This window comes from Oreochromis aureus, linkage group 2, assembly GCF_013358895.1.
Source record: "Oreochromis aureus strain Israel breed Guangdong linkage group 2, ZZ_aureus, whole genome shotgun sequence".
Classification (NCBI taxonomy): domain Eukaryota; kingdom Metazoa; phylum Chordata; class Actinopteri; order Cichliformes; family Cichlidae; genus Oreochromis; species Oreochromis aureus.
In genome coordinates this window covers 8642926-8667273 of record NC_052943.1, presented here as the reverse complement: position 1 = coordinate 8667273, position 24348 = coordinate 8642926, and the positions used below count along the sequence as shown (strand labels likewise).

The window sequence follows — 24348 nt, the reverse complement described above, 5'->3', positions numbered from 1 at the left end:
GTGCCACAAAGAATGAAGAAAAAAGGGGGTCCAACTCAGTGTTAGCAAAGTGTACATAATTAATGTGTCTGGCGGGTATGTACAAACACACACAAACACAAAATACCCAAACCTCTTGACTTCAAGTCTTCTGAACATGGATGTGATATTCTATATTCACGAGAATCACAATGAGATACATAAAGAATAGATATTTTATTTTTGATTACTCCAGTTTCCGTGATTATAAATACATTCTATGGACATAAACATAGAAGTAACAGGGCATCTTTAGTAATCTGTACAATAACACTGAGAGAACACAGATTTATCAGAGATGTATCTGGGCTCAAAGCCCATTGGTTTTGTTGATTACAGTCCTCCTTTCCAGTGATACATTGTGTTATAATATCTGCGTTCGCATGAAACTCCTCATTAGATGAACCTGAAAAAAAAATGCCACAGATTTGTCTATGCTGTATGGGTACAAAACTTTTTTTTTCAAGATTGCATTTTTCACATGGAAATAATAGATTATTGATGTTTTGACAAAACACATTATGATATCCCTTTTGGAGAAAAACAGGCTATTTAAATTCAAAGTGCAAGAGTTTTGGTTCACTGACTGACTCGAGTCTGCTTCTCAATAAGTAATGTTCATTAGCTTCGTAGTCAGCAGAGAAACACGGTAACTCAAGAAAATTAGATTCTAAATGAGTGGAAATGAGTAGCCCAGATTATGGCACTTACAAAGCTGGAGAAAGAGAAAATGGGCGAGTCATATATGTGCGAGACAGAGGTAGAGCTGCCCATATATATTTTACATGAGAGGAGCAGAAAAAAAACAACAACATTTGAGCACAAAAGAAAAATGGGAGAAAAAGATGAACGAGGCTCGAGAGCAGAGAGATGAAGGTGAGGAAGAAGGTGAGAGGAAATATAGGTAACAACGTGCTCTCTGTGGTAGAAATAAAATTCTCAATATCTTCACGCAAACACAAAGACACCCACAACTGCACACACCTGCAGCTCTCTCCCAGCGGGTGGGATTGTGTAATTTGGCACATCCATTTTCTAGGCTGGGTTTGTCTTCGCTGCTGTCGAGGCAGTCACAAACCCCATCGGGGTATTCCAGCCATTCCTTGAATGATGTCACTTTCGAAGCACACTCGCTGAACTGCAAACAAATCTTGGTCGTGGAAACGCGTCTCACTCATAACCGCCCCCCCACTGTGCCCCCCCCCCCCCCTTTTTTTCCCCCTCCTGTGGCGATTCGTGTCATAGGAAGTTTGGACTAATTTCATCAAGCCTTCAGGTTACTGAGTGCAGAGGAAGTTTGACCCCGTTTTTCCTCCTGCTGCAGTTTCCATGGTCTTCCCTCTTTGGTCCGCGACTTAATTATGTGGCTCTTCACAGGGCCATGTATCCCAAACTGTGTCCCTGAGGCCACTAGGTCTGCCCCTGCCAATACTCAGTGACATCTGCTCTGCTTTAACAGCATATGGGAAAATTACATGGCAAAAAACAAGTTGCCCTCCCATGACATTTCTTCCCTTTGATAGTTCACTCTCAGCTCCACCACTCAATTTTAATTCTGTGTCACTCTGTGTGTGTGTGTGTGTGTGTGTGTGTGTGTGTGTGTGTGTGTGTGTGTGTGTGTGTGTGTGTGTGTGTGTGTGTGTGTGTGTGTTGGGGCCAGTGGACACCGACCTCACACCACTGCACATGAATCAGAGAAGGGAAGAATCCGCTTTGATTCATAACGGTGCTGTTCACCCAAATGGCAAAAAACCTTCCAGGCTCAAGGTGCGTTTACTGTAAAATTTTCATGAGCTTGCTGTAAACTTGTTAGCAAACAGCTGCTTATTCATACATTCAGCACAGGCAGAGCTTTACAGGGATATTTCTGGCCACCTGTCCAGTAGTTATCCTCTTTTCAAATTGAGCGATCAGTGCAGCAAAAGAGATCCAAAATACGCTATTATTGTTAAACTTGAAATATGCTGAAACACGAAGGAGAGCTGCACAGTTATGTGATGACTGGGGACGATCTTCCAATAGATACCGATGTTTAACTTAACAATTAGGCTTTTTTGTTTCCTTTGTTTTTATTTGTATGATTTTTTTATTCTCCACTGTGTGCTCACAGACTCTTTGAACGTTTAACCAGGACAAAATTGATGTGATACAACAGAAAAAATACACTGATCAGGAATAAGATTATGACCATCTGCCTAATATTGTGTTGGTCCCCCTTTTTGATTCCCAAATTGCCCTGAGCCATCCAGGCATGGACTCCACTAGACCCCTAAAGGTGTGCTGGGGTATCTGGCACCAACATGTTAGAAATAAGTCCTGCAAGTAGTGAGGTGGGGCCTCCATATGGATCAGGTGTGTTTGTGCAGCACATCCCACAGATGCTTGATTGGAGAATTTGGAGGCCAAGTCAACACCTCAAACACATTGTTTTACTAAAACAATTTCTACACCATTTTTGCTTTGTGGCAGGGAGCATTATCCTGCCACAGGCATCAGGGAATACTATTTCCATGAAAGGGTGTACATGGTCTGCAACAATGCTCAGGCAGGTGATACGTGTCAATGTACCACCTGGATCGATGGCAGGACCCAAGGCTTCCCAGCAGAACATTGTCCAGGGTATCACGCCGCCTCTGCTGGCTTGCCTTTTTCCCATAATAAGTCCTTGTGCCAGGTGTTCCACAGGTAAGTGCAGTAAATCAGTGAGCCTTGGCCAATCATGACCCAGTCGCTGGTTCGCCACTGTTGCTTTCTTGGACCACTTTTGACAAACACTGTCCACTGAAGTCTGGGAACACCTAACAAGAACTGCAGTTTTAGAGATGCTCTGACCCAGTTGCCTAGCCTTCATAATTTGTCCCATTTTTCCTGCTTCTAACACATCAACTTTGAGGACACAATGTTCACTTTCTCCCTACTATGTCCCACCAACAAACAGGTTCTGTGATGAAGAGATTATCACTGTTATTCAGATCACCTGTCAGTGGTCATATTGTTATGCCCAATCAGTGGATCAGCTACTCCCGTCTATAAATCTATAGTATTTATAGCCAATATAGTGATATAGTTAGCCAAGTTGTAAGTGTGGGTCACACATGAGCTGATGCAATCTAAAGATAATGACTACAGCAGTGGAAAACTGACAAAATGTGATGCTGAAATATTCAACAGATCTCGCTGTGAACATTCTGTCAAAGAAATGCTCCCTAAAAATTGCAGTCCAAAGAGTGTCTTCTGTGGATTTCGTAAGCAGTGTTTCAGTAACTAGATCTCACATTTTTGTTTTTATTATATTCAAAACATACTTATTTTCCTGCCTAGAGCCCCACAAACAAAATTTAACTTACTTTTATTATATTGAAGTATACTATACATTATATTGAGGGGGCAGCAGAAATATAAGTTCTCATAAAAGTTTGAAGATGTTTTTAAATGACTGAATGAATCAACCCTTTATGGGTTTCAGTAATAAAGGACTGCACACATCTCCCAATCAGAAGTATTTGAAAAACAGCTTCGCTCAACAAAGTGTAATCAATGCAAAGACTGTATATCAAAAAGGACACACCAATTTGTTAGTAAAGTTATATTAAGAGGTGCACTTTGGCAGTTTCTTGAAACCGGTAGTTCCAAAGGATTGATGAATATTATTGAGAAATACAACATGCTCATAATGTAGCACCATTGAAATCTCAAAGTAGGCAAAACCTAAACCGTGCCTTGCTTTCTAATTGATTCTTAAATAATGGCATTTACAAGATCAACCTCATCTAATATTCAGCAATACTTGAACCTAGAGACTGTTTAATTAGGTCAAAGTTCAAGTGAGCAGAAGGGTCATTTTTCTTATATATTTCTATATAATTTCACTTCTTTTTTGCCAGCAGAGGAATCGCCCCTAATCCTGGTCAGTAGAAAGAATACAGGTTTAAGGTAGATCTGCATTATTGTTACTTTTTAGGTTTGGAAGCCACTTCCATCTTTTGATATGCAGCCTATAAATCAATGCCACAATGTTTGGTGACTGCATTGTCCAGTTTATAGTTATGGACACCTTATAAAGTGTTTTCTGTGTGCACAAGAGCGCTCCAGGTGGAAACCAGCTGCTTGTTCCTTTCTTAAACATGTGGTTCAGTTGAAGCAAGTGGCTGATTAGTAGGTGATTCCCAAATAAGGCAAGATGAGCAAAAAACGAGATGACTCGTATAGATCAGTCTCAGAGCAATTTCCCTCAAATAACCCATTTCTCTCTTTCTGCTACTGGCAGGATCGGTGATAAGCTGACCAGACTGTGCTTCTCGCTCTGCTACACCTCCAATCATTAAATACCAGAGGAAGCTGTAATGGAATACTTCATAAAAATGTTGAAGTCTGTGTGCATGAAGTCTCTGAAAATTGCAGCGCTGATCTAGGATCACTAGTTGGGTTGCATTACTGCATTTCGCTGTAACTCGGGAGACAATCTGTGTGACGCCAAGATACTTAATGAAAATTGTCAGTTTTACTCACAGAATCAATAACTCCAGTTTTCACCTCGAGAATAACACATAATAGGATGCACTGTGAGTACATCAAGGCAATCTTTTCACAATCTCCCATTGCTGCAGCACTACTTTGCATGAATTACAGTAAAATCTAGGGTTATGCACGCAGATAGGCCCCAAGCTGTTAGCCTGTTTTTCTCAAAGGTTTCAGTGAAAGAAAAGGAGAGAGGCAGGAGGAGGGGGAGGAGGGGAAAGAGGAAGAGGGGAGGTAGAGAGGAAGTCCTGGGGGGAGCCTTGCACTTGCTGCAAGACTATTTCTTTTTTAACTCATTCAAAATGGAAATAATAAAAAGTCATAATAGGAAGGAAAAGAACTTTGATCAAGAGAGGGGGAAAAAAAGTTTAGTGAAACTTTATATTGTTCATTTTTTTAAAGTTTTAATTTGGCACATGGCACAATCAGCATGTATGCATCTGGTATACATAAATAAATATTAAATATTTTATACATAAATATACATATAGAGCTCCTACAAAGACACCTGGAGAGGTCTAGGCTTGGTATGTTTCAAATCACAACAGTACAAAGAAACTAATTGCGTTGGTGCTTTTCAGTCTAAAGAGAGTTTTAAATGTTTGTTGTTTTTTTTTTTTAAATGGGAAATATATCTTCATAGAAGCCCTATACATATATGTATGTATGCCCATATTTATATATATATATTCAAAGAAATACAAGTGTGCACTGATGTAGGTTTATTCAGTGCAAACAGGCCACTGTCTGCTTTCCAAGAGGAACTCTTACAAAGTCAATGGAATCATGTCAGTTAGTTCAGTTGAATCTTTAGCTATTTTTTTCTCTTACACATAAAATAATAGATTTATTTTGTAATCTTTAAGCAAAAAATTAGACATATATAACTTTAAAAATAACAAAAGTGCTATTTTGCAAAGACAGACACCCAGAGACGCAGCAGAAACACTACTGGTGGATGAACCGAAATCAACAACATGGGAAGGTACTCAGCACCCAACACCCCCTCCCCCCACCCATAACCACACAATATAACCTACAAACAAAAAAAACAGGTGCACGGACACACACACTCACTCGCTCGCACACTTTCGTTCTCACACGCGCACACACCCGTTCTCGCTCTCTCGCAACTCTTGAGCTTGCAAGTTCCGACAATGTGTCTCTTCCTTTATCTCAGGCTCCTGACCGCGCTTGCACGCAAAGGAATGAGAAATCATGTTCACATGCACACAAACACACAGGTGCTCTAAGCAGCATGTGTACGTGCACACCTCGTGGAGATAATATCGGATAGCTTGAACAGATAAATTGGCTGTAAAAGATGCACTTTTTTCTTAACCAAACAATCACAGTAACATAGTATTTATCTCTGCCTTCTCATCTCTTGGCAAGAGCTGTCCCAGACAAATCATTTCTATATGAGCTAGAAAAAACAGAAAAGGAAAAAACACCATTTGGGTGGCTGTTGTGTTGATATGCAACAGAAAAAAAAAGAATGAGTTTCCCAAAATGAATTTTAAAAATCTCTACATCTGCATATCCTCTAGATTCCCATCCTGGATTCAGTCTCTCATCTTTGAGTCTCATCTGTTTGCAACACACCCCACACGGAATAGTCTCGGGGAATAGAAATAATGACAAAAAAAACCAACAACAAGCTTTTTGTAAGGCATTGAAACGTAAAACAAAACAAAGAAGCAATTAAAAACATTTCGTGAATATCGACGTAGAGGCCATTGTTCTAGACGTGTCTCCCGCAGGAGGAAAAGGGATGGGAAATAAAAAGCACTACTCTTTGTTTTTTGTTTTTTTGTTATGAATTCAAGAAAAAAACTGTTGATATCTCCTCAGTCTGCTTAAAAAGGCTTTTAAAATGATTATTTTAGAAAAAAACACTGCAGAAAGACCCCGCAACCCCTTCTCTCCTGGTCGGGAGAAGGGAAGCAGTTTGATTTTGGCAGCTCTGCACAACTTGACATCCACGGAGAGCTCTCAGCAACTCTCCTCGTAGTAAAAGTCGAGTTAAATCTCCTCACGTTTTAATCTGACTGATGCCCTTCCCCTCCTCTCCCGCCCCCCCTCACGGCCCTCCCCCTCCCTGTGATATTTATAAAACACAATCCTCTCCTCCATTCGTTCATCCGGACCGCTCCTCCTCTTCCACCCCTGCACCGCCGCCTCTTCCTCCCCTCCCCGTTTTTCGCCGGCTGCCCCTGGCCTCCTTAAAGCTATACGCGGGTGGTTGAGTGAGAGTGAGGCAGGCCGGTGGAGTTGAAGCCAGTTGTGAAGGTGTTGTAGGGGTGCAGGTTGGGCATGCCTACCAAGGAATTGGGGATCATGGTGATGGTGTTCGGGGTCATCAGGGGGATGTCGTCCGGAGAGCGCCGGAGTGTGAGCGTGTAGTCGGGCAGCGAGGCCAGGCGCAGTGCCCCCTCATTGCTGTTCCCAGCCTCACACTCATGGTGCGTCTGGTTCATCTGCAACGACATGATCTCCTCCTCCGGCGCGTGGTGGCCAATGTCGTTGGAGGTGGTCTGCCGCTGCGGGCTGGGCTGCCCGTGGCCAGAGTCCTGCCGCCGCTTGTCCTTGCGGTAGTAGAGGGCTGCGAAGGCCAGGACGTTGAGGAACAGCAGCGAGGCCCCAACAGCGATAGTGACACTGAGCTCTGTAGAATAATCCCGTGGGTTCTCTACAACCAGTGGCCCTGTCTCCTCATCATCGCCCCAGGAGTCTTTCTCCTCACTGTTGTAGGCCGGGGACATAGGTGGCCTCTTGGTGTTGAATGGCCAGTTTTTCCCATTGGGCCTTTTGGTGGACAGTGTGTTCTGCGTGGTCTCTGGGGGCGGCACTTTGGTGGTGGTGGAGGTGTAGTGGAACATATCATGGAGGTTGTACAAATGGGGCACTAGGTGTTTCCAGAAGGCCACTTTGGTGGCACGGTAGTGGTCGCGCACACGTGGCTTCAGGCCAATATGAAGGTAAAGCTGATCCTGGGGGTTGTATTTGGACCAGGCCACCTCTTCGAAGCGATTGGCCTTGGTGTGGATGAACTTGGTATCTTGGGGAACTGGTTTGTTGGGATCCCTGGAGACAAGAAAGAGAGACTGTTAAATGTGATTCTGAGAGTACATTAAATTATTCAAGCTTTGACATTCATGTGGGATAGGAAACGTCCAAAAAAACTAAAAATACAAGCGTGTGATTCACAGCTCATATTTTGGCGTGAAAGGGGTTCAGCTAGTGGAGAATTCATTGATCTTGCTCAGTGAAATCCACAACAGCAAAAGCACAAACTCACATCGACCAGCCAAATCCTTCTGATGATATTGGATTCGCGTGTGCATGCTGTTGTGTGTGTGTGTATGTATATATATACACATATATATATGTATGCTTTCTTCTTAATGAAAGAGTTGAGAACAATTTCATGTTATTTTTTCCCAAGTGTCTTTCTGCTTTTGGACACCTCTTTGAGCATAACGTGCCTGTCTCTCTAACCCCCTCCCCTTCTCTTCTCTCTCCAGATGTTGTTCTTATTTCATTTCTAAGGCAGCCCACCTACAAAAAACCAGGGCAAAGGCTTTTAAAGTAAACACATATGAATAAGTCAGCAGGCTTTAGGGCTCGCGTCAGGAGGCATCTTGTTGTTGATAATCCAACGCTGGTGGAGCCCGTTCGCTAATTGCTTAGGGAAGGCGGCACAGTGTGCATTGGCATCCAATGTACTGATGTAAAGTGGACCATATTAATCAAGATACTAAAGGAACTGCTCAGCCCTGTGTGTGTATATATGTGTGTGCATGCATGGATAGCAGGATGTTTGCATGCATGAGAGCGAATGGATCTTTATGAGACTGAGCATGACAGACAAAAAGGAAAGAGCTTCTTCTGGATGCAGTACCTCCTGTGATCTACAGAGTTCACTGTTCCACTTTTCGGTTTGCCTCAAATGACCAGCCATTTCATTTACAGTGAAGCTATTGATTTATTGAACGAATTAACATATAGCAATCTCCGACAATCACACAACTCTTTGTTGCCGTACAATGTCAGAAATGGGAGTTCTGCAACCCAGAGTATTGCTTCTGGTACTGATGAAAGAATTGTCCTGTAGCCACGAAAACACAATAATTGATGTTGGAGCGGTGATGTTAAAACTTGCGCTGTTGCAAGGAGGCGAGGAGCAGTGCGACATTTCTCTAAATGTCATGAAATATCCCTTTGTGGATCTGACTGCAATGTCAGTGGCAAGCAAAGTTCAAATTTAGCCAGGGATTTAGGGATATAGTGGCTACAGTGTTGTGTTTTTTTTTCTGTTCTTTCTTTTTTTTGGCAGCGGCTGAAAAACCACCAAACATGGCTAAGAGAATTAACAGCCATGCCAGAAGAATTCAACCTCCATCCTCTCTCCTGTTCGTTTTTCTGCTGTCAATTTTTCTTTTTCAGGTCAGTGCTTCTGGGAGAGGTGAGAGAGAGAGATAGAGAAGGAGAACGAGGAAAAAAGACCGAGAGAGGTAGAGCAAATTGAGACGGCTGGAGCTGAATTCCTGGACCACGGCTGGTGTCAGCAGAGCGGCCCGTAAATAACCTCTTTTATTAGGCCCGTAATGATCCCCGATGAATATTGACAGGCAGACTATGATGACTTTGTAGCTGAATATCAGTAATTAAGTTTCAAAGGAGTGGGTGGTGGAGGTAAGGTCATATTGATCTCCCCGTGCGCAACATGCCAGAGAACAGGATGTCAATGGAGCCGCCTCAGACGTAGCTGTCTGCAGCCTGCGTGCTACATGAATTCTTGCAAGAGTGCACCAGTGTGCACACACCCATCCAAGCACAGGCTCTCGCCCTCTATCTCACACACGTGCACGCGCATCGACAAGAACGATGCAGATCGACGCTGCCGCAGTTAATGGGAATTCTTTATTTCCATAACACCATAAATGCTCTCTTTTCTGGAAGGTCAATTTGCTGAATGGTGATGGCACAAATATTGCAACCGTCCTCCGACAGATCTCACAAAACAATCAGCGTGTGCATGCGGGGAGTGCAAGGGAGTGGTGGTGCAGAGGAGTTAGAAAAGCTCTTTGGTGGCTGGCTGGCTGGTTCAGTGCAAGTGTAGATGAATAATTTAGGGAACACAAAGAAATCAATGTGGCATCTTTAGTTAATTTGATTTGCCGCATTAGAGAACAACTGGCTGCCTTATCTAATTACACACACATATGCTTGGTTAATTGTTGCAAAGTCAATAGTAAACAGGCTACATTCCTTTGAACAATTTCTACCACTGCTGCTCAACTTTGGGCTGCTGTGCGGCTTTGAAGTGCTGCCCTGAGCTGCAGAGTCACAGGGAGTGATCTGAACTTAAGCTTTACTAGTCAGTGTAGCGAGGGCAACTAGGTTACCCTGTTCGATTTGTATCAGTGGGTGCTGCTGTGCGCCGTTGTCAGATTGACTGTTTCTCGAGTGCTGTGCTGCTGTGCTCTCCATCTGTGGTAAAATAGTGCTGTAATCATTTGTTAAAGTCTCTACAGGTGCCAACCTGTCTGAACTGCATGCTCATCTTATAACAGGTCTACTGTAAAATCCAACACAATAGGCTTTAATATATACAGCAAGAATGAAGGTGCCACGTTTTGTTGGGAAGTGTTGTTTCTTTCTTTGTTTAGCATGTATGCGAGGACAAAATAGTATGATGCTTCAGTAGATACTGTGTTTAACATGTGAAGATAATAAAGACACTTTAAAGGAGTTCCAGTGTCTAATTTGGATGCTAATTAGAAGTTACGCCACAGTGTGAATTTTCATTGTCATTAAAAAAATGAAAACATATATTAAAAACAATTTTAACCTGTTCAAACACATTCGGCAAGCTGATATTAAATGGGAGGGTCTGTAGCTATTCATTTGAAGTGTCTGAATAACCTCAGATTAAAGCCAAATCTTGTGATCGCTGGCTCATTTCACTTTCAAACATCACATCAGTCTGGTGACAAAACTCTGCAAAGTGCACCGTTGTCCCGTCTCACCGCATGTGTTCAACTCTGTGGCGAATGCCTGGTTGTGACTTGCATGAAGAGCCCTGGCATAATGTGATGTTTGTGGTCCTGTTGGTGCTGTCAGAGCTCCCCTGCATTAGCTGATAGCCTGCTTCCTGTCAGACCTCCCACCTAATCTGGGGATGGCCACTGAAGCTGTGGCTGGACTCCCAGGCAGAGGAGAGGGATTATTACACCCATAAAAGCAGGCGTTTTAATGGCCTTTCAGATTTCCTCTGATGTGTTCATATGGCCGTGGTAGTATAAACCATCGCCTTCATCTCCTCGTCACAACCCCCCCGCCACCACCAATCTCAGTGACCTGCTGACCCCTGCTAACCTTGGCCTGTCAAGCGTATGTAAGTGTTCCCATGTGCTTTTATTTATGATTGATGGAGAATTTGGATTTCATCTCGCAACTGTCATGCATGTGCACGTCTGTGTGTGTGTGATTGTACTGTATTTGGGCCACATTATGGTACAATAACCTCTTGGACTGAACAAGTGAAGCACTTAAACACAAGACATGTCACATTTCACAAAGCTGTTCATGCTCTGTGGTGAGGACAATGGGCCTCTCCCGGCTGATATTAAAAGTGTTAAGCAGTTCTGCTATAAGAAGCCGTGCCACCTGGATGACAGACACGACTCTCGGCTCTACCTACACATGTGGCAGAATGGGACCGGAGCTCATTACTTATTCCGAGCTCTATCTGCAAGCGCTGATGTAAAAGGTAGATAAGGGGGGAGAATGAATATCATTTTCTTTCTTTTTTCATTCCCCGTGTACCTCCTTCCCCTTTTCATCCTGATGTAATTTGAAGCGCTTGAATGATCATAGACCTAGCCATCACCAAATCTGAAAAGACACGTTTAGGTGCCCTAAGGCGGAAGACAAGAATCTATTTTCACTGCACTCAAGGTCTCTGAATCCTGAGCTGAGTATAGCTTCTCAATTTATATATATATACCAAGGAGCATGCATTAATTTAACGGCACTGATGCTCATTTTGCTAAGCTGCAGAAAAAAAAAAGCTTTCTTTGGTATTGTTGTCACTGTTGCATAACAAATTCATCCCCTGCAGTTGTTTATCTCCTTACCAGGTGACACAAAGTAAGGAACTAATTGTAATTTTCACTCCATGAGAAGGTTACCAGATCTTTTCCCCCTACGCTGTGTTTGAAATTTTGAAGAAATACACTCAGTCTCATTCTGTTTGTAGACTTTGTCTTGGTTCAGTGTATGGGATGGGGTGGAGGGGGGCATCCTCAGCGCTGAACAGGCAAATTATCAGGCTGTGCTCTTTTACCCTTCATGTGGTTGCACGCTGGGACATGGGGCTGAGTGATGCGAGGTTCATATTTAATGGCAGCCTTCGGTTCAGCAGGCTAAGTGATGCGGGGCGAGGCGCTGTGACTTTGGGGTGTGTAGAAGTGTTGGAGGACACAGCTCTGGGACCGCTCCCTGTTATAGATGCCATTGATTTGTTTGATTAGATGAGTGGCAGCGAAGAAAAACGCTTCTCCTGGCTCTCCCCAAACTTTCCCTACTTTCACTTTGTCCTTTTTTTTGAACAATCGGGAGCTTTAAGCTACGTCTGAAGTTCATTTTACATGAATACGTTTAAGAATATTATTCATGTTTTAACCTGACAACCACTTATTCGCAGACGCATACATGCAGATCTACTTCGTCTTCTCCTCCCCTGCGGCCCTCCTCTCATTACATTCACTGCACAGCATGGACACCGATCAATGGCATCCCGGCCCCTTAACAAGCCACACCACTTCCTTACCTTCTCTAATGCAAATCAGGATATTGGCTACAAATCTCCTATCAAGTGAGTGCCTATTTAATGGAGTAGGTAGGTTGCTGTTGGGGGCTGAGCTTTTCGACAATGCCAAGCATTCAGTACTCCCGGTGCAGGTTTAGTCGGTTGGGCCTAACGAAGGAAACTGAAGAGAACCAGGGATAATCCAGACGAAGGACAAAGAGGGAGATCAGAGTTGAATGATGTAACTACTAGACAGCTGGGGTAAAAAAAAAGAAAAAAAAAGGCTGAAGCTTTGCGTGAATGAGGTCAGACAGGAGAAACAGCTGATGTATGTGTGTTGTTAATCCTACAGAAGAGGAGTGTTCGATTGACAAGTAGGAGGAAAACAAAAGAAAAATCAACCAGCAGTGTTGTAAATCAGAGTGCTGGCTGTAACACTGCGCCACAGACACAGTGTAGTTACTTCTGTCTACATTTGTTTAGTTGGCAGCCTTTGTCACCAAACCAATCAATAGTGCATATTTTAGCTCACGTTGTGATCGTAATACACGTCTGTATAGAATAATGAGAGAGAGAGTGAGAGAGGAATGGCGGATCTGCGGAGGAGAATTAAAAAAAAAAAAACCCAACACGTGACAGCGCTCTGCTCTCTAACTACCTATACCCAGCACTGCATGTGGCAGAGCTCAGACACAGAACTGGGGAAATGAGCACAAGCCAGCAGGATAAAAACAAGTATGAAGATGGACCAACATATTTCTAGCACTAATGATATATAATGATTGATCTTTTCCGGGCCTTTCATCATCCTGTCTTTTTCTGAAGACTTCTGCCAACGTTTCTTTCTTTCTTTTTTTTGTGTAAAGTTGTGTCGCTGCTGTGCTCGCATCAGTTGCTGTAGACTTGTGCACGAAAAAAAATGAAAACCAAAGTTTTGACGAAACAGTTCAGATGAAGTTGTTGTGGCAATAAAGCCCAGGCCAATTTTTGCTTGTCAATAGTAAAACAAATGTTGCAGCCAGAAAAAAATAACTCAGAGCTGAGCAAATCCCTGTGCTTCGGAAACATCTCTAACTCTTGGGAAAGAACAGCCCCATAGTGTAAACGCGCACTCTCGCTCTGGCTCTCACAATCACACCCGCACACATGTGCGCACACACACTAAGAAGATTTGACAGTGTGCACTCTGTATGCTTTTATGCTTCACTGACGCTGATGGAGGAAAAAAAAAAAGGGCATGGGAAGGGATTTGCCCTGTAAAGATGACACAAGAGAACCAGGGACAGGAAGAGCTTTGGGGGGAATGCTGCTATGATACCCACTGTTGACATGCAGCCCAAGTGTTTCGACATCGTGTCACACATGTTCCTACAGTCGATTTAGAGACAGGGGCAGGAAGTGCAATCTGGGTCAGTTCATTATGAACATCTGGAAGGGGAGTGAGAGCTACTCTGTAGATACAGGCGAGATGGCTGTTGGACGAGCCACGAAGGCGAAGCCAATTCAACTGGGTCTTAATTAAAAATACGTCCTCCTGAGCCAGATTGCGTTGGGTGGTGTTAGAAGAGAGTGATATCCCCTCACGTGGTCTAAATGAGAGGGATGAACTTCAGAATCTGTGGGAAATATCTTAAATCCTCCACTGCCCCCCCTTGAAGAGGTAGATTGGTAGATTCCTTTACATAGGCCCGGGTAAAATTACCCTTTAAAGCAGCACGGTAAGTTTTTATTCTGCTGGCATCTAATCCTGGGCTCTTTACCATCTGAGTGCCTAATTGTGGTTTGCCTGTAATCTCCCTATCTGGAGACAGGCCAAGGCGACACACCACAGGACAGATACCCATAACGTGGTGAACACAGATCTAGAACCGGTTTATCCTCTCGCTGCTCTGCCCCTAATCTCAATCAATCAGTGACATGGAAATCTACAAAACTGACATGGGGTCAGTTGTAAAGTGCAGTTTGCTTTTTCTACTCTTGGCGCATGCCAGGGTGAAGGCTAGGTTAGGGTTACAGCAGGCTCACTGCCCACGGCGCTGTGTTGAGTCTGACTGGATATAGGCATGACAGACATGCTGTCATCCTTCATCAGAATTAATTTCGGTGACATCACAAGATCCAAGATCAGAGACATAAGCACCATGCATTGTTAACTCGAGACCTCAAACTTCTGTTTGTCATTTAGATTAAACACATTGTCTCCTCTCATGAGACCAGATCACTTTCTTGAAATGACAAGTAAAAAAAAAAGAAAAAAGAAAATCAATCTGCGCGCATCTACAAATGCAGCTTTGTACGTGTTGACACAAAATGGCTGCCAGGCAGACGAGACAGCTGTCCGGGCATCACTGATGGACTTCAGTGCTTTCCTCAAGGAGCCAAAACAGCCGACATCAGTCCATCTGCACTAGTCAGCCATTAGCAGCTCAAGGTCCTATCAGCCAGACGATTGGATGTAAATGCCACCTGATTGGACGGCAGATGATATAGAGACAGATAAAAAACAGAACAAGATTTCAGATGGCATCCCATTCAGGATGGGATCAATACTCCTCTAGGAACAGGGATTGTCAAATTAAATTTAAGTTGTTAGAAATGATTACTAGTAGTCATACAAAATGGTCCAGTTTTGTGATGGGTGGAGGGGAAATTGAGCATAGTGGGGAGCAAGAGACACCCAGGGCACGAGTGATCGACTGGGTCCAAGCTTAGGGAATCAATACCGCTGAGGGCAAGAGTTTGATATGCCTCCCTGATAAGTCTTTGTGTCTTTTGGGCCCTGGTATAATAGAGCATAGATAGTATTTCCAGCCAAACACGCACACACGCAGCCACAGTACACACACATACGGACGCAAGTATACAGAAGGGCAAGCAGCCATGCACCCAAACAGGCAGCCAAGCACGAATAGCACAGCACACATTCTGCAGGAACATTTAATCTTCCTCACATTCAATATGTCTCAGGTTTTCAGACTGAGACTTAGGAAGTCCGGGCAAAAAATACCTCAGAAAAAATGTCTTTCTTGAAAAATGCCTTTTTTGTCCTATACAATCTATTGTAGAGCTTCCTTTCTCCTGCAGCTCATTTTCTGCAGCACAGAAGTGCGGTTAATAGGACTGAAATAGGATTTTTTTTAAATCTGTAACCTTCTATTAATAACTTAGCAAGTTCATAATTGCATGAGCACTAGTTTAACCAATGTAAAAGTACAGTTGTTAGAAAACACAAACCAGGGGGAATGTGGAGAAGCACTGTGTTTCTGCAGGAGGAAACACAACACGAACACCTGCCTGATCTGAGATCAGAGATTAGTATGTTCAGTCTACCCACTGTTAAATGAACTTCTGCATTCGTAGCTATCTGTTCATGTTCCTTATGGTTTCTTACCACTGCACAACTACTACAGCATGCTGTCGGTGAGTTTATGCTCTTAAGACTGTCTAGTGGAGTGGTAAAAAATAAGCTACAGGAGAAAGAGTGAGCACAAGAAAACCACACATAAACTATCAACAGCATCCATGCATGTGGCCATCGCTCCATCGGTTCACCCGGAAAATCTTACTGAGCTGGCCTTAAGTTGAGATAACACTCTGTAACCCTCGGGGTAAAACCTCTGTCATCAATTTTAGAGAGTAAAGCTTCAGGTAAAAATGTAAGTTAGTGTATACCAGGACTGCAACATATTTTTTATTATTTACTAATATATTTGTACGATTTAAATGTCCTGCTTTATCCAGCAAACAGTCACAGCAATACAAAAGAAAACACATTCACGTCTTGATCCAGCAAGTGTTTTGCATTGTTTTCTTACAAAAAAAGGCTTAACGATTAAAATAACTGAAAATAACTAAAACAACAGCTAATTTATTAAATGACTGATCCTTTTATCTTTACAGTGTGCTTTTGCTGAGTAGAAAATGAGCAAACAGGAAATTGACTGCTTGTGCACATAGGCATACATCAATATCAAGCTGCTACCCAGCACCATTATGAATACGTTTATAATTTAAAGTCAGTGGTAGCTTCCCTCTGATGGAAAATAAAATAGTACTCACCCAGTCTTGGCAAAGTTGGTCCAGTAGGTCATGACCACAGCACTCAGCATGACATCGTTCTTGGAGAAGTTACAGGGGAAAAGGTCAGTGGGACCAATCATAGGAATTCCAAAAACATAGGGCACCTCATCGCCATGGGCGGCATCAGACCAGGCGGGCTTCATCAAGCTCTGGCAGTGATGGTAGAAGGCGTAGAAGTAGGTGGGCGAGCCATAGCGAGCGTGGAGATCAGCCGTAACCACCGACGGCTCGACCCACTGGTGGTCGGTAAATAAAGCCACCAGCGTTTTTCGTCTGGTCTCGGGATTGTCCCTGTCTGCCCAGTCTGTGTACATGAACTTAATGGTTTCCCTAAGTGTGTCCTTGCCTTCCGGGTACCCGTAAAGACTGTCCACAAAATCGGACACAGAAAAATCAAAGTCATTTCCAGATACGCCGTCCTCTGAATCTACCACGTTCTCCACAAACCGAAGCCCTTCACCCTGGTTGACCCCCAGCATGATATCATAGTTGAGAAACTCTCCTTGCTCCATTAGGATCTCAGGGTCGTCGGGAATAACATCACCATCAATTACAGGTCCAAAGGCCACGTGGTACCTTGCAGGCTGTATGTCCTGCTCCACCAGCTCCCTGGAGCTCTTCTTCCTCAGACAGTCCACCATGTCTGATGTGTCCAGCACATTACAGCCCACCTTCTCTGCCAGGAGACGCGTATACTTGACCGGCTGATAGTTCACTGCCCAGCTGGAGAGGGCTGACCCGCTCTGAATGATGGCTCTGTGGAACAGACCTGCACAAGGACACAAGAAGAGACAAGATGATGTTTAGTGTCGTTATTCTGAAGGATAATTCAGTTATGCGCTATACTACATGATAGCAGTTAATTTTGTTGCTGCCATGATCAAAAGGGGGCTGTCTGCTACACAGTTGATAAGAATAACAAAGGCCAGACAGAAAAAGTCCATGTTGCCATGCAGAACAATAATGGAATCATTGCCGTGATAATGAATGTGCAGATGGCCTGGTCTCGCCGACAGCTCGCAGACATGGGAAAGAATCAGCGCTCTGTCTGTCATCCTCTCTTCCCCTATCCATCTCTACGTGCCCTCTCGGAAAATGAATCAAAGCTGGCAAACAAGTCTATACCGTAAAATATATTAACGCCTTCCCTCATGCACATGCACCACAGTTTGATTTCAGAATATATGAACCCTGTTGCCCAAACCCTCCTTGTGATAACGTTCTTTTCAAGGTAGCTTAAACTGGGTGAAGCAATTACACAGACACGTTTTATGCTCATTATATATGCATAGCACCTCTGCATCAGTTATATGTCAGTTTTTTCCACATAGGAAAATTGTAGTCTTTCACATTTTTTTCCATGTGTAAGACCACTAAATTCTACGCTAGTGGGTGGGTGGGTGGATTTCTATAAATAATAATAATAAAAAAAACCCGACTCCCTCTCACTGCATTTGCAGAAGTAGCTGCAAATTTTTAAACTGGCACTAGAATGCACTGCGGTGGCAAGCAATGAAAGAAGACCAGACTGCACAGAAAAACCCAAGGTCTCGCCTGCTTGTGCGCTGCAGAAATAGACACATGTTGAAACAAGAGTCAACAGATCACGCATTATACGAATCTACATGGAAGTTTGTTTCTTGTGTGTGGGCTTTGAAAGGGGGGTGGAGGTGGTTCAGAAATCAAGGCAAACGCATTTACAGTCTCACGGGGAGCTCTTGCAAATTAAATTACATTTTAGCTGCACTGATGTATGAAGGAAATCTGAAATGACTGTTCATCACAAGGAACAAATCCAAAATAACAAACATAATTTCCTTAGAAATAATTGGAAAATTTGAGAAGAGTGAAGGTAAAACGACATGCACCCCCCTCCACACACACACACACACACACACCCAGTGTCAGTTAGCCCTCCCTCATATCACCGGCAGCACCCTGCAATACCGTCCTCGACAGCACCACTCATCTGCACTCCAGATATGGTTTTCGAAAATCACAAGTGCTATTTTACTGATCTCAGAGAAAATCAGAGGCAAAGCTCCTACCACTTGACCATGCCGCTTTATTGCTCACGGCGCTATCATTGCCGGAGTCAAGGAATTCCAGTGAACTCATGATATTGAAAGCCACAGCAGAAGAAATACTCCTGAAATGGCATGCATTAAAAAAATGTCATTAGACATCCCACACTGAAGCCAAAAAGACTAGCAGAGAAACATACAGGCACGCAGACTCAGTTTGTGATTTTTCAGCGTCAGTGTGGGTGGCTGTGCTGAAATCTTTGTGTTTATGAGATAAACAGCAGACTTAAGTGCCAGATATATCACTTTGGTAGTCTTAATCAGAGGCGGCAGGGGGTTTATTTCTTCTTGGCGAAGACGGAGTGTTTATTTACAGAGCTATTTACATTTATTTGTTCTCAAGTAGTAAGTAGAATTAATGTGTCTGGGTGAGTGAACTGTAAAGCGTTTCTGTTGTGAGTCTGTTCACTAGTATATGATGCATTTATTGTTTATTTCAAGAGCTGATCTATTCTATTTTTCTACATGTCTGAATATAAGTTTTTGACTTAATCCCCCGTGCCACACTGTCATTTTTGATGTCTTTGTGTTTCTGTCTACGTGGATAAGACCTTCTGCCTTCAGTGGCGCTGGCCTCACAGTGCCCCTTGAACTGCACTGTGGTTGTGCATCTCCGCAGGACGGTGGCCCGTGCTGTGTCCCACGGAGCGGAAGCAGATGTCGAGGGCTTCGCCCACTTGAAAGCATTAGAGGGGCAGTCGCAAGATGAAAGATGGCCGCTTGGAGGCTGAGAGAGGGTAGGGGGTGGGCTGGGGCTTAATCCTGCCATCCCTCCCTCCTCTTCTTCCTCCTCCTCCCCTCTCCACCCGCCTTCCCCTCCCCTCACTCTTTAGTGGTATTGCCTCTCTTCACATCTCAACTCTGATTGCGCTGTGCAAATAGAGCCAGTCATGGTGCAGGAAGTCTGTCCTGAATCCCAATGCCGCCAGCCATACCACAGCCACTTTTTGAATGTCTTTGATCAGAAGTTGCTGTAGGAAAATGTTTGCCAGCGCACAGGTTCCTGTGATTGCCAAGGCGATTTGACAGACATACGTATATCAAATCCGTTTGCAGTAATTGGAGAGAGCTGCTTGAGTGTACCTTGGCTGGGTCCCATGTCCAGATACACCCCAACCAACCAACAGATGGCCAGCTGCTGAGGAAGCTACAGCCAGGTTGACACTCCTGGATTTATCTCCTGCTTTGGTTGATGAAAAGAAGGACGAATGAATAAGGTTTTACTATTGTTTGTCAGGAAACATATAAATCCAGCACTCAAGAGCTGTCACTGGGCCGATAAATATGTATTAGAGCTGTGTGTGATGAGCCCCACTGTGGTCGGAAGCTCACTGGGGAAGGTCAGAGAGAGAGGAGAGAAGTGCACAGGCTTTATCACCCACTGAGGGAATCCACTAATTATCCACACTGGGACGAGGATGTCTGCGCATGTGAGAGCACACTTGTGCGCTCGCATGTGTGTGTACGTGCATCCACGCATTTTTTTGCCGACTTTGATTGATAAAGCAAAGAGATGGGCCTGTCGATGGATAGAGCAACCGCTGACAGGCATCATCGTGATGGGAATTAACCATTTGTGACACCGTTTTGTCTCTAGTATCTACCCTGACACCTGCGGAGGGAGTGATTCCTTACGCGCCATCCGGGTGAATTAAACAGAAAGTGCACGGATGCACGGGCGACATTAATATCCACCAAGTTTTATTTTGTAAAAGCAACAGATAGCCTGATTATTATCTGCCTGTGTTTGACATGCGAGGACCCGACACCCAAACTGTGAGCAGATCCATCAAACTATAGCATTGCTGGCAGATTGAGGTCACGCTGAATTATGACTGGAGCTCCAAGGTAATCACTCATTGGGCCCCTGCTAAAATGCTGTTGCGTCGCCCCGCAGCCGCCTCTGCGCTGTGGTTTTCTGACCTCGACCGCGTTGCCCCCCCCCCACACTTCATCCTCGCTAGACTCCCGTTAAACAGGAGTGCGGTTCAGGCCCCGTATTGGTGGAGTGGCTTGTGGAGATAATTCACTGATGATAGGAAAGAAAGAGCTTGACCTTGGGGCTAATGATGACCATCGCATCGGTTGGAGAGCCACACACACTAAAACACACCCACAGGCTCAGACAAGTTTAAACCTTGTTTTGACAATACCAATATGGATAACGTGCTGATACTAATGAGCAAATCCTGCATCAGTGTAGAGAGAGGAGCATGACGTGGTTGTACTTTGGATCACTGTGATGTATTATGCGGCAGCTACGGGCATGTGTGAGAGTTCAGTCTGTGTTAATGGACAAGGATGCTATGCTGGTGCCAGTTAGTGCGATAAATGACTGTACTCTGTAATCTGGAACAGCTGGCAAAATGCACTCAAGCGTCAGTGGTGAGTTTCATCAGTCTGCGGCGCCGTGATGTTTTTAATGGCAAAATCCATCCCACAGAACCGCTCCAAATGCCATCCGCACAAACAACAAGGAAAAGGAAAAAACAAAGAACACCTTTGTAAGTTTGGACCGGCTAGGTCTCTTTTTATAGGTCAGCGATTCATTTTTCCTTCCAATATTCCTACACGACTTTCAAAGCTATTATGGACAAAAATATGCAAGGCAGCAAAATGTTATCAAAACTCTTCTCCAACACATAAAAGCCATCGCAGGGGAGAAATAACGTAGCCACGGGGACATGTATTTCTCTCTCCTTTTTCTCCTCGCTCACAACTTGCTTTTTTTTTTGCTTGCTTCAATCCATCCCCTGCTCTGGTTTTCCTCCCTCTCTGTTGCATTCACGCAGTCTCCTTTTCTGAGGGACCACGCTGAGTCCCTCCCTGCTGATTATTAGACATAAGCTTGCGTTCAGCGGAGCTTGAATCCTCTGAGCCATCTTACCTCCACCATCTCATCACTGTAAGCAAATCTCCACAGACCCGTGGACTTTGCAGAGCCCCCCCTCTGTTGAAAACATTTCTCTCCGTCTACAGCCAAACTAGGCTAGCACAGTAGTTGGACACAGTAAGTGTTGTTCTGCCTCTCTTGCTGCGTTTCACTCAGTCGGTGCTGTTGTTATCTTCTTCCAGGAATCCACAGTGTTAGTGTCTTTTTTTTCTTTTTTAATAAACTACGGGAATAAATGAAGTGAACTTAATGCAAATAATCCCATGTGAAATATTTAAAGCCAGGTGGGAGACCAATACTCATAAAATTTGTCAATTTATGTATCCTTGGCCGGTTGCAGTTAAAGCTGTCGTCTCCATGGCTACAGCTTACAGGCAGCATCCACTTAAACACAAGTGCCTCTGGTCTGATCATGCATTAGTCCATGGGTAATTTCACATCGGTATGGCAGCCCCGAAACAACACCTACATTGTTTTTTCTGTTCCATTAAAATTTCCACCCAACACTGAACTTGTCAACTTCAAAATGACACTGACAGAATCTACATCAGAGCAAAATGACTTTTAGGACAGCAGCGTCTTTGAAAATACTTTCTGCATTCCCTTAGGCTGCAAGGACATTGTTTAAAGGGACAGTTCAGCCCAAACTGAATGTCCATATTTTTCCTCTGGCATGTAGTGCTGCTTTAGTCATCTAGATTGTTTGGCGTGACAAAAAAAGCAGAGAACAACTTTGAAAGTTTGGACTGGCTAAGTCTCATTTTACAGTATAGGTCAGTGATTCATTTTTCTTCCAGTGCTCTACTTTGGGTGGCTGAGTCTCAGGACGTACGGTAGGGCATTGGGAGGTTGGTGGTTCAATCCCTAGCTGCTCCAGTCTGCATGCCAAAGTATCTCTGAGCAAGATATTGAACTCCTGTTGCTCTAAGTGCATTCATTGCGGTGTGAATGTTAGATTTAAAGCACTCAGATGTGGAAAAACGTGTTTGTGAATGAGACACGTTGAGTGCTCGAGTAGAAAAGTGGCATATACGAAACATTTACATGACTTTAAAAGCTGTCATGGACAAGGTGGATCGATCCATCTAGATTGTTTGGGGTGAGGCGGCCTTAGTCTTAGACTCTTTGGTAAGAAAACACGGTCAAACCACCAACAAATACATTTGAAAGCTTCTCTTTCTAGATGTCATGATGCGGTCAGTCAGAAAATTCCACAAGCCTTGTTGTGAGCATGTATCCATGAATCATTCCTTTCCTATTTCCTACCAAGACACACCTCCTCACCCATTTACTGTGGAAAGGGAGGCACAGAAGTCCCGTCAATGAGAGACTTGTGCTCATGACAGTGAGACATGATGTAAACATTAATGGCTTCACCTCCAGGCTGAGCTGCAGTACCTAGGTCCACACTTCCTGTGACTGCTGGATGGAGACTGGTGTAAATAACATAACTCTTGCATTAAAAAAATGCACTAAGGTTTGTGGAATTTAAAACAAATAATTGTGTCATCATTTATGTAAAGGATGTTTTTTAAAACATGTGTTTGGTGCTGTGTTTTTCCAGGACAATCTCTCCAAGTATTCTGGCTTCCTCCCACAATCCAAAGTAGTGTTAGGTTAATTGGTGATTCTAATTTGCCTGTAGGTGTGAATGTGAGTGCAAATGGTTTTCTGTCTCTTTGTGTTAGCCCTGCGACAGACTGGAGATCTGTTCAGGGAGTACTCCACCTCTCACCCTATGATAGCTGGCTCCAGCCCCCTGTGACCTGGATAAGGGTAAGCAGAAGAGAATGGATGGACAAAAAGGAAAGTTCTATCTAGCTACTTCATTTTTAAGAGAAATCTATAGAGCCAAAACTGGGCAACCAACACCAAATACAATCTAGATATATAAATACTATTACAGATCAGAAGAAAAATGTGCATTTTTGATTATTTTTTATCAGGGTGAACTATTTCTTTAAATAACAGTGGCATCTAGGCAGTGGGTGAGTGAACATTCATCAAGTAAGACTGTTATTTGTAGTACCTGCTTGCTTAAACATTAAAAATGAAAAAAGACATAAAATAGCCCACTTATGATTGATTGCAAGCACAATTTATTTAGCTTCAGAGCTACAACTGTTACTGGTGCCTACAGTAGCTTCAATTCTTTTTCCCTTTAAACTAGATTTACTCTGGACCTGTTTCATAACAGATGATCCAACAGGATAGCTGCCAAAGAAAATGTATCGTCCTCCCAGAAACTGACAGTTTTTTCTTTTTTTTTTTGCTACCGATTATAATACAAAGTACAATGTTACCTAATTTGTAGCAAACTTTAGCCTGCCTTAAATCCCAGGTGGCCTTGTAGCAATATTTAAGTGAAGAGCAGGCTTTAACACAGGAGGACTGCCCTCTGTCCATGTTCCATCATGCCTATAAAGAGACAGTGGCTGAGGGGCCAGTGTTTTCATCTATCAGTGTGAGACATGCTTCATGCCAGCCCTATATAATGTTGTTTGAAGCTGTTGGTCTTCTCCTCCAGCCTCTGTAGAGACTGCCTGCTTGCCTGCAGGCTGTGGCTTAGGCCAGATAAAGAGTTTGATCCATGAGGGTGGATGGATGGAAGAGGGAGGGAATGGGGAAGCAGAACAGAGGAGGGAGGGGGGGGAGTAGAGAGAAGAGGAAGGCTGGGCAAAGATGAAGGTATTAGTGAAGGAGAGGCGAGGAAATGTGAAACAGCATGAGGCAAAGGGGGAGGAGGTGAAAGAAAGAAAGGAAAGGAGGGTAAAAATGACCCCGCTGACAGGCTGTACCTAGGTTTAAGGATCGATGTGCATCTGAGCCCAGCGAGTGTGATATCTCCTACTAATCACGACACGACATCCACTGGTCAATACCTCACACTCCAGGCCTCATCATCACACACGCTGACCTCCCCCCGTCCGCACGCA

General features: G+C 43.8%; 1 protein-coding gene across 2 annotated transcripts in view; it reads right to left on the bottom strand.

Annotated features, from left to right (window-relative positions):
* Positions 1-6654: 6654 nt before the first annotated feature.
* Positions 6655-24348, bottom strand: part of nlgn3a (neuroligin 3a) — a 128582-nt gene continuing 110888 nt past the window's right edge. For both annotated transcript variants that reach the window (XM_031745243.2, XM_031745248.2), the window contains 2 exons: positions 16415-17204; positions 6655-7623 (listed from right to left, as the gene is read on the bottom strand). In XM_031745243.2, the coding sequence (XP_031601103.2) occupies positions 6768-7623; positions 16415-17204 (1646 nt within the window). In that variant the 3' untranslated portion in view covers positions 6655-6767. The remainder of the gene's footprint in view (positions 7624-16414; positions 17205-24348) is intronic.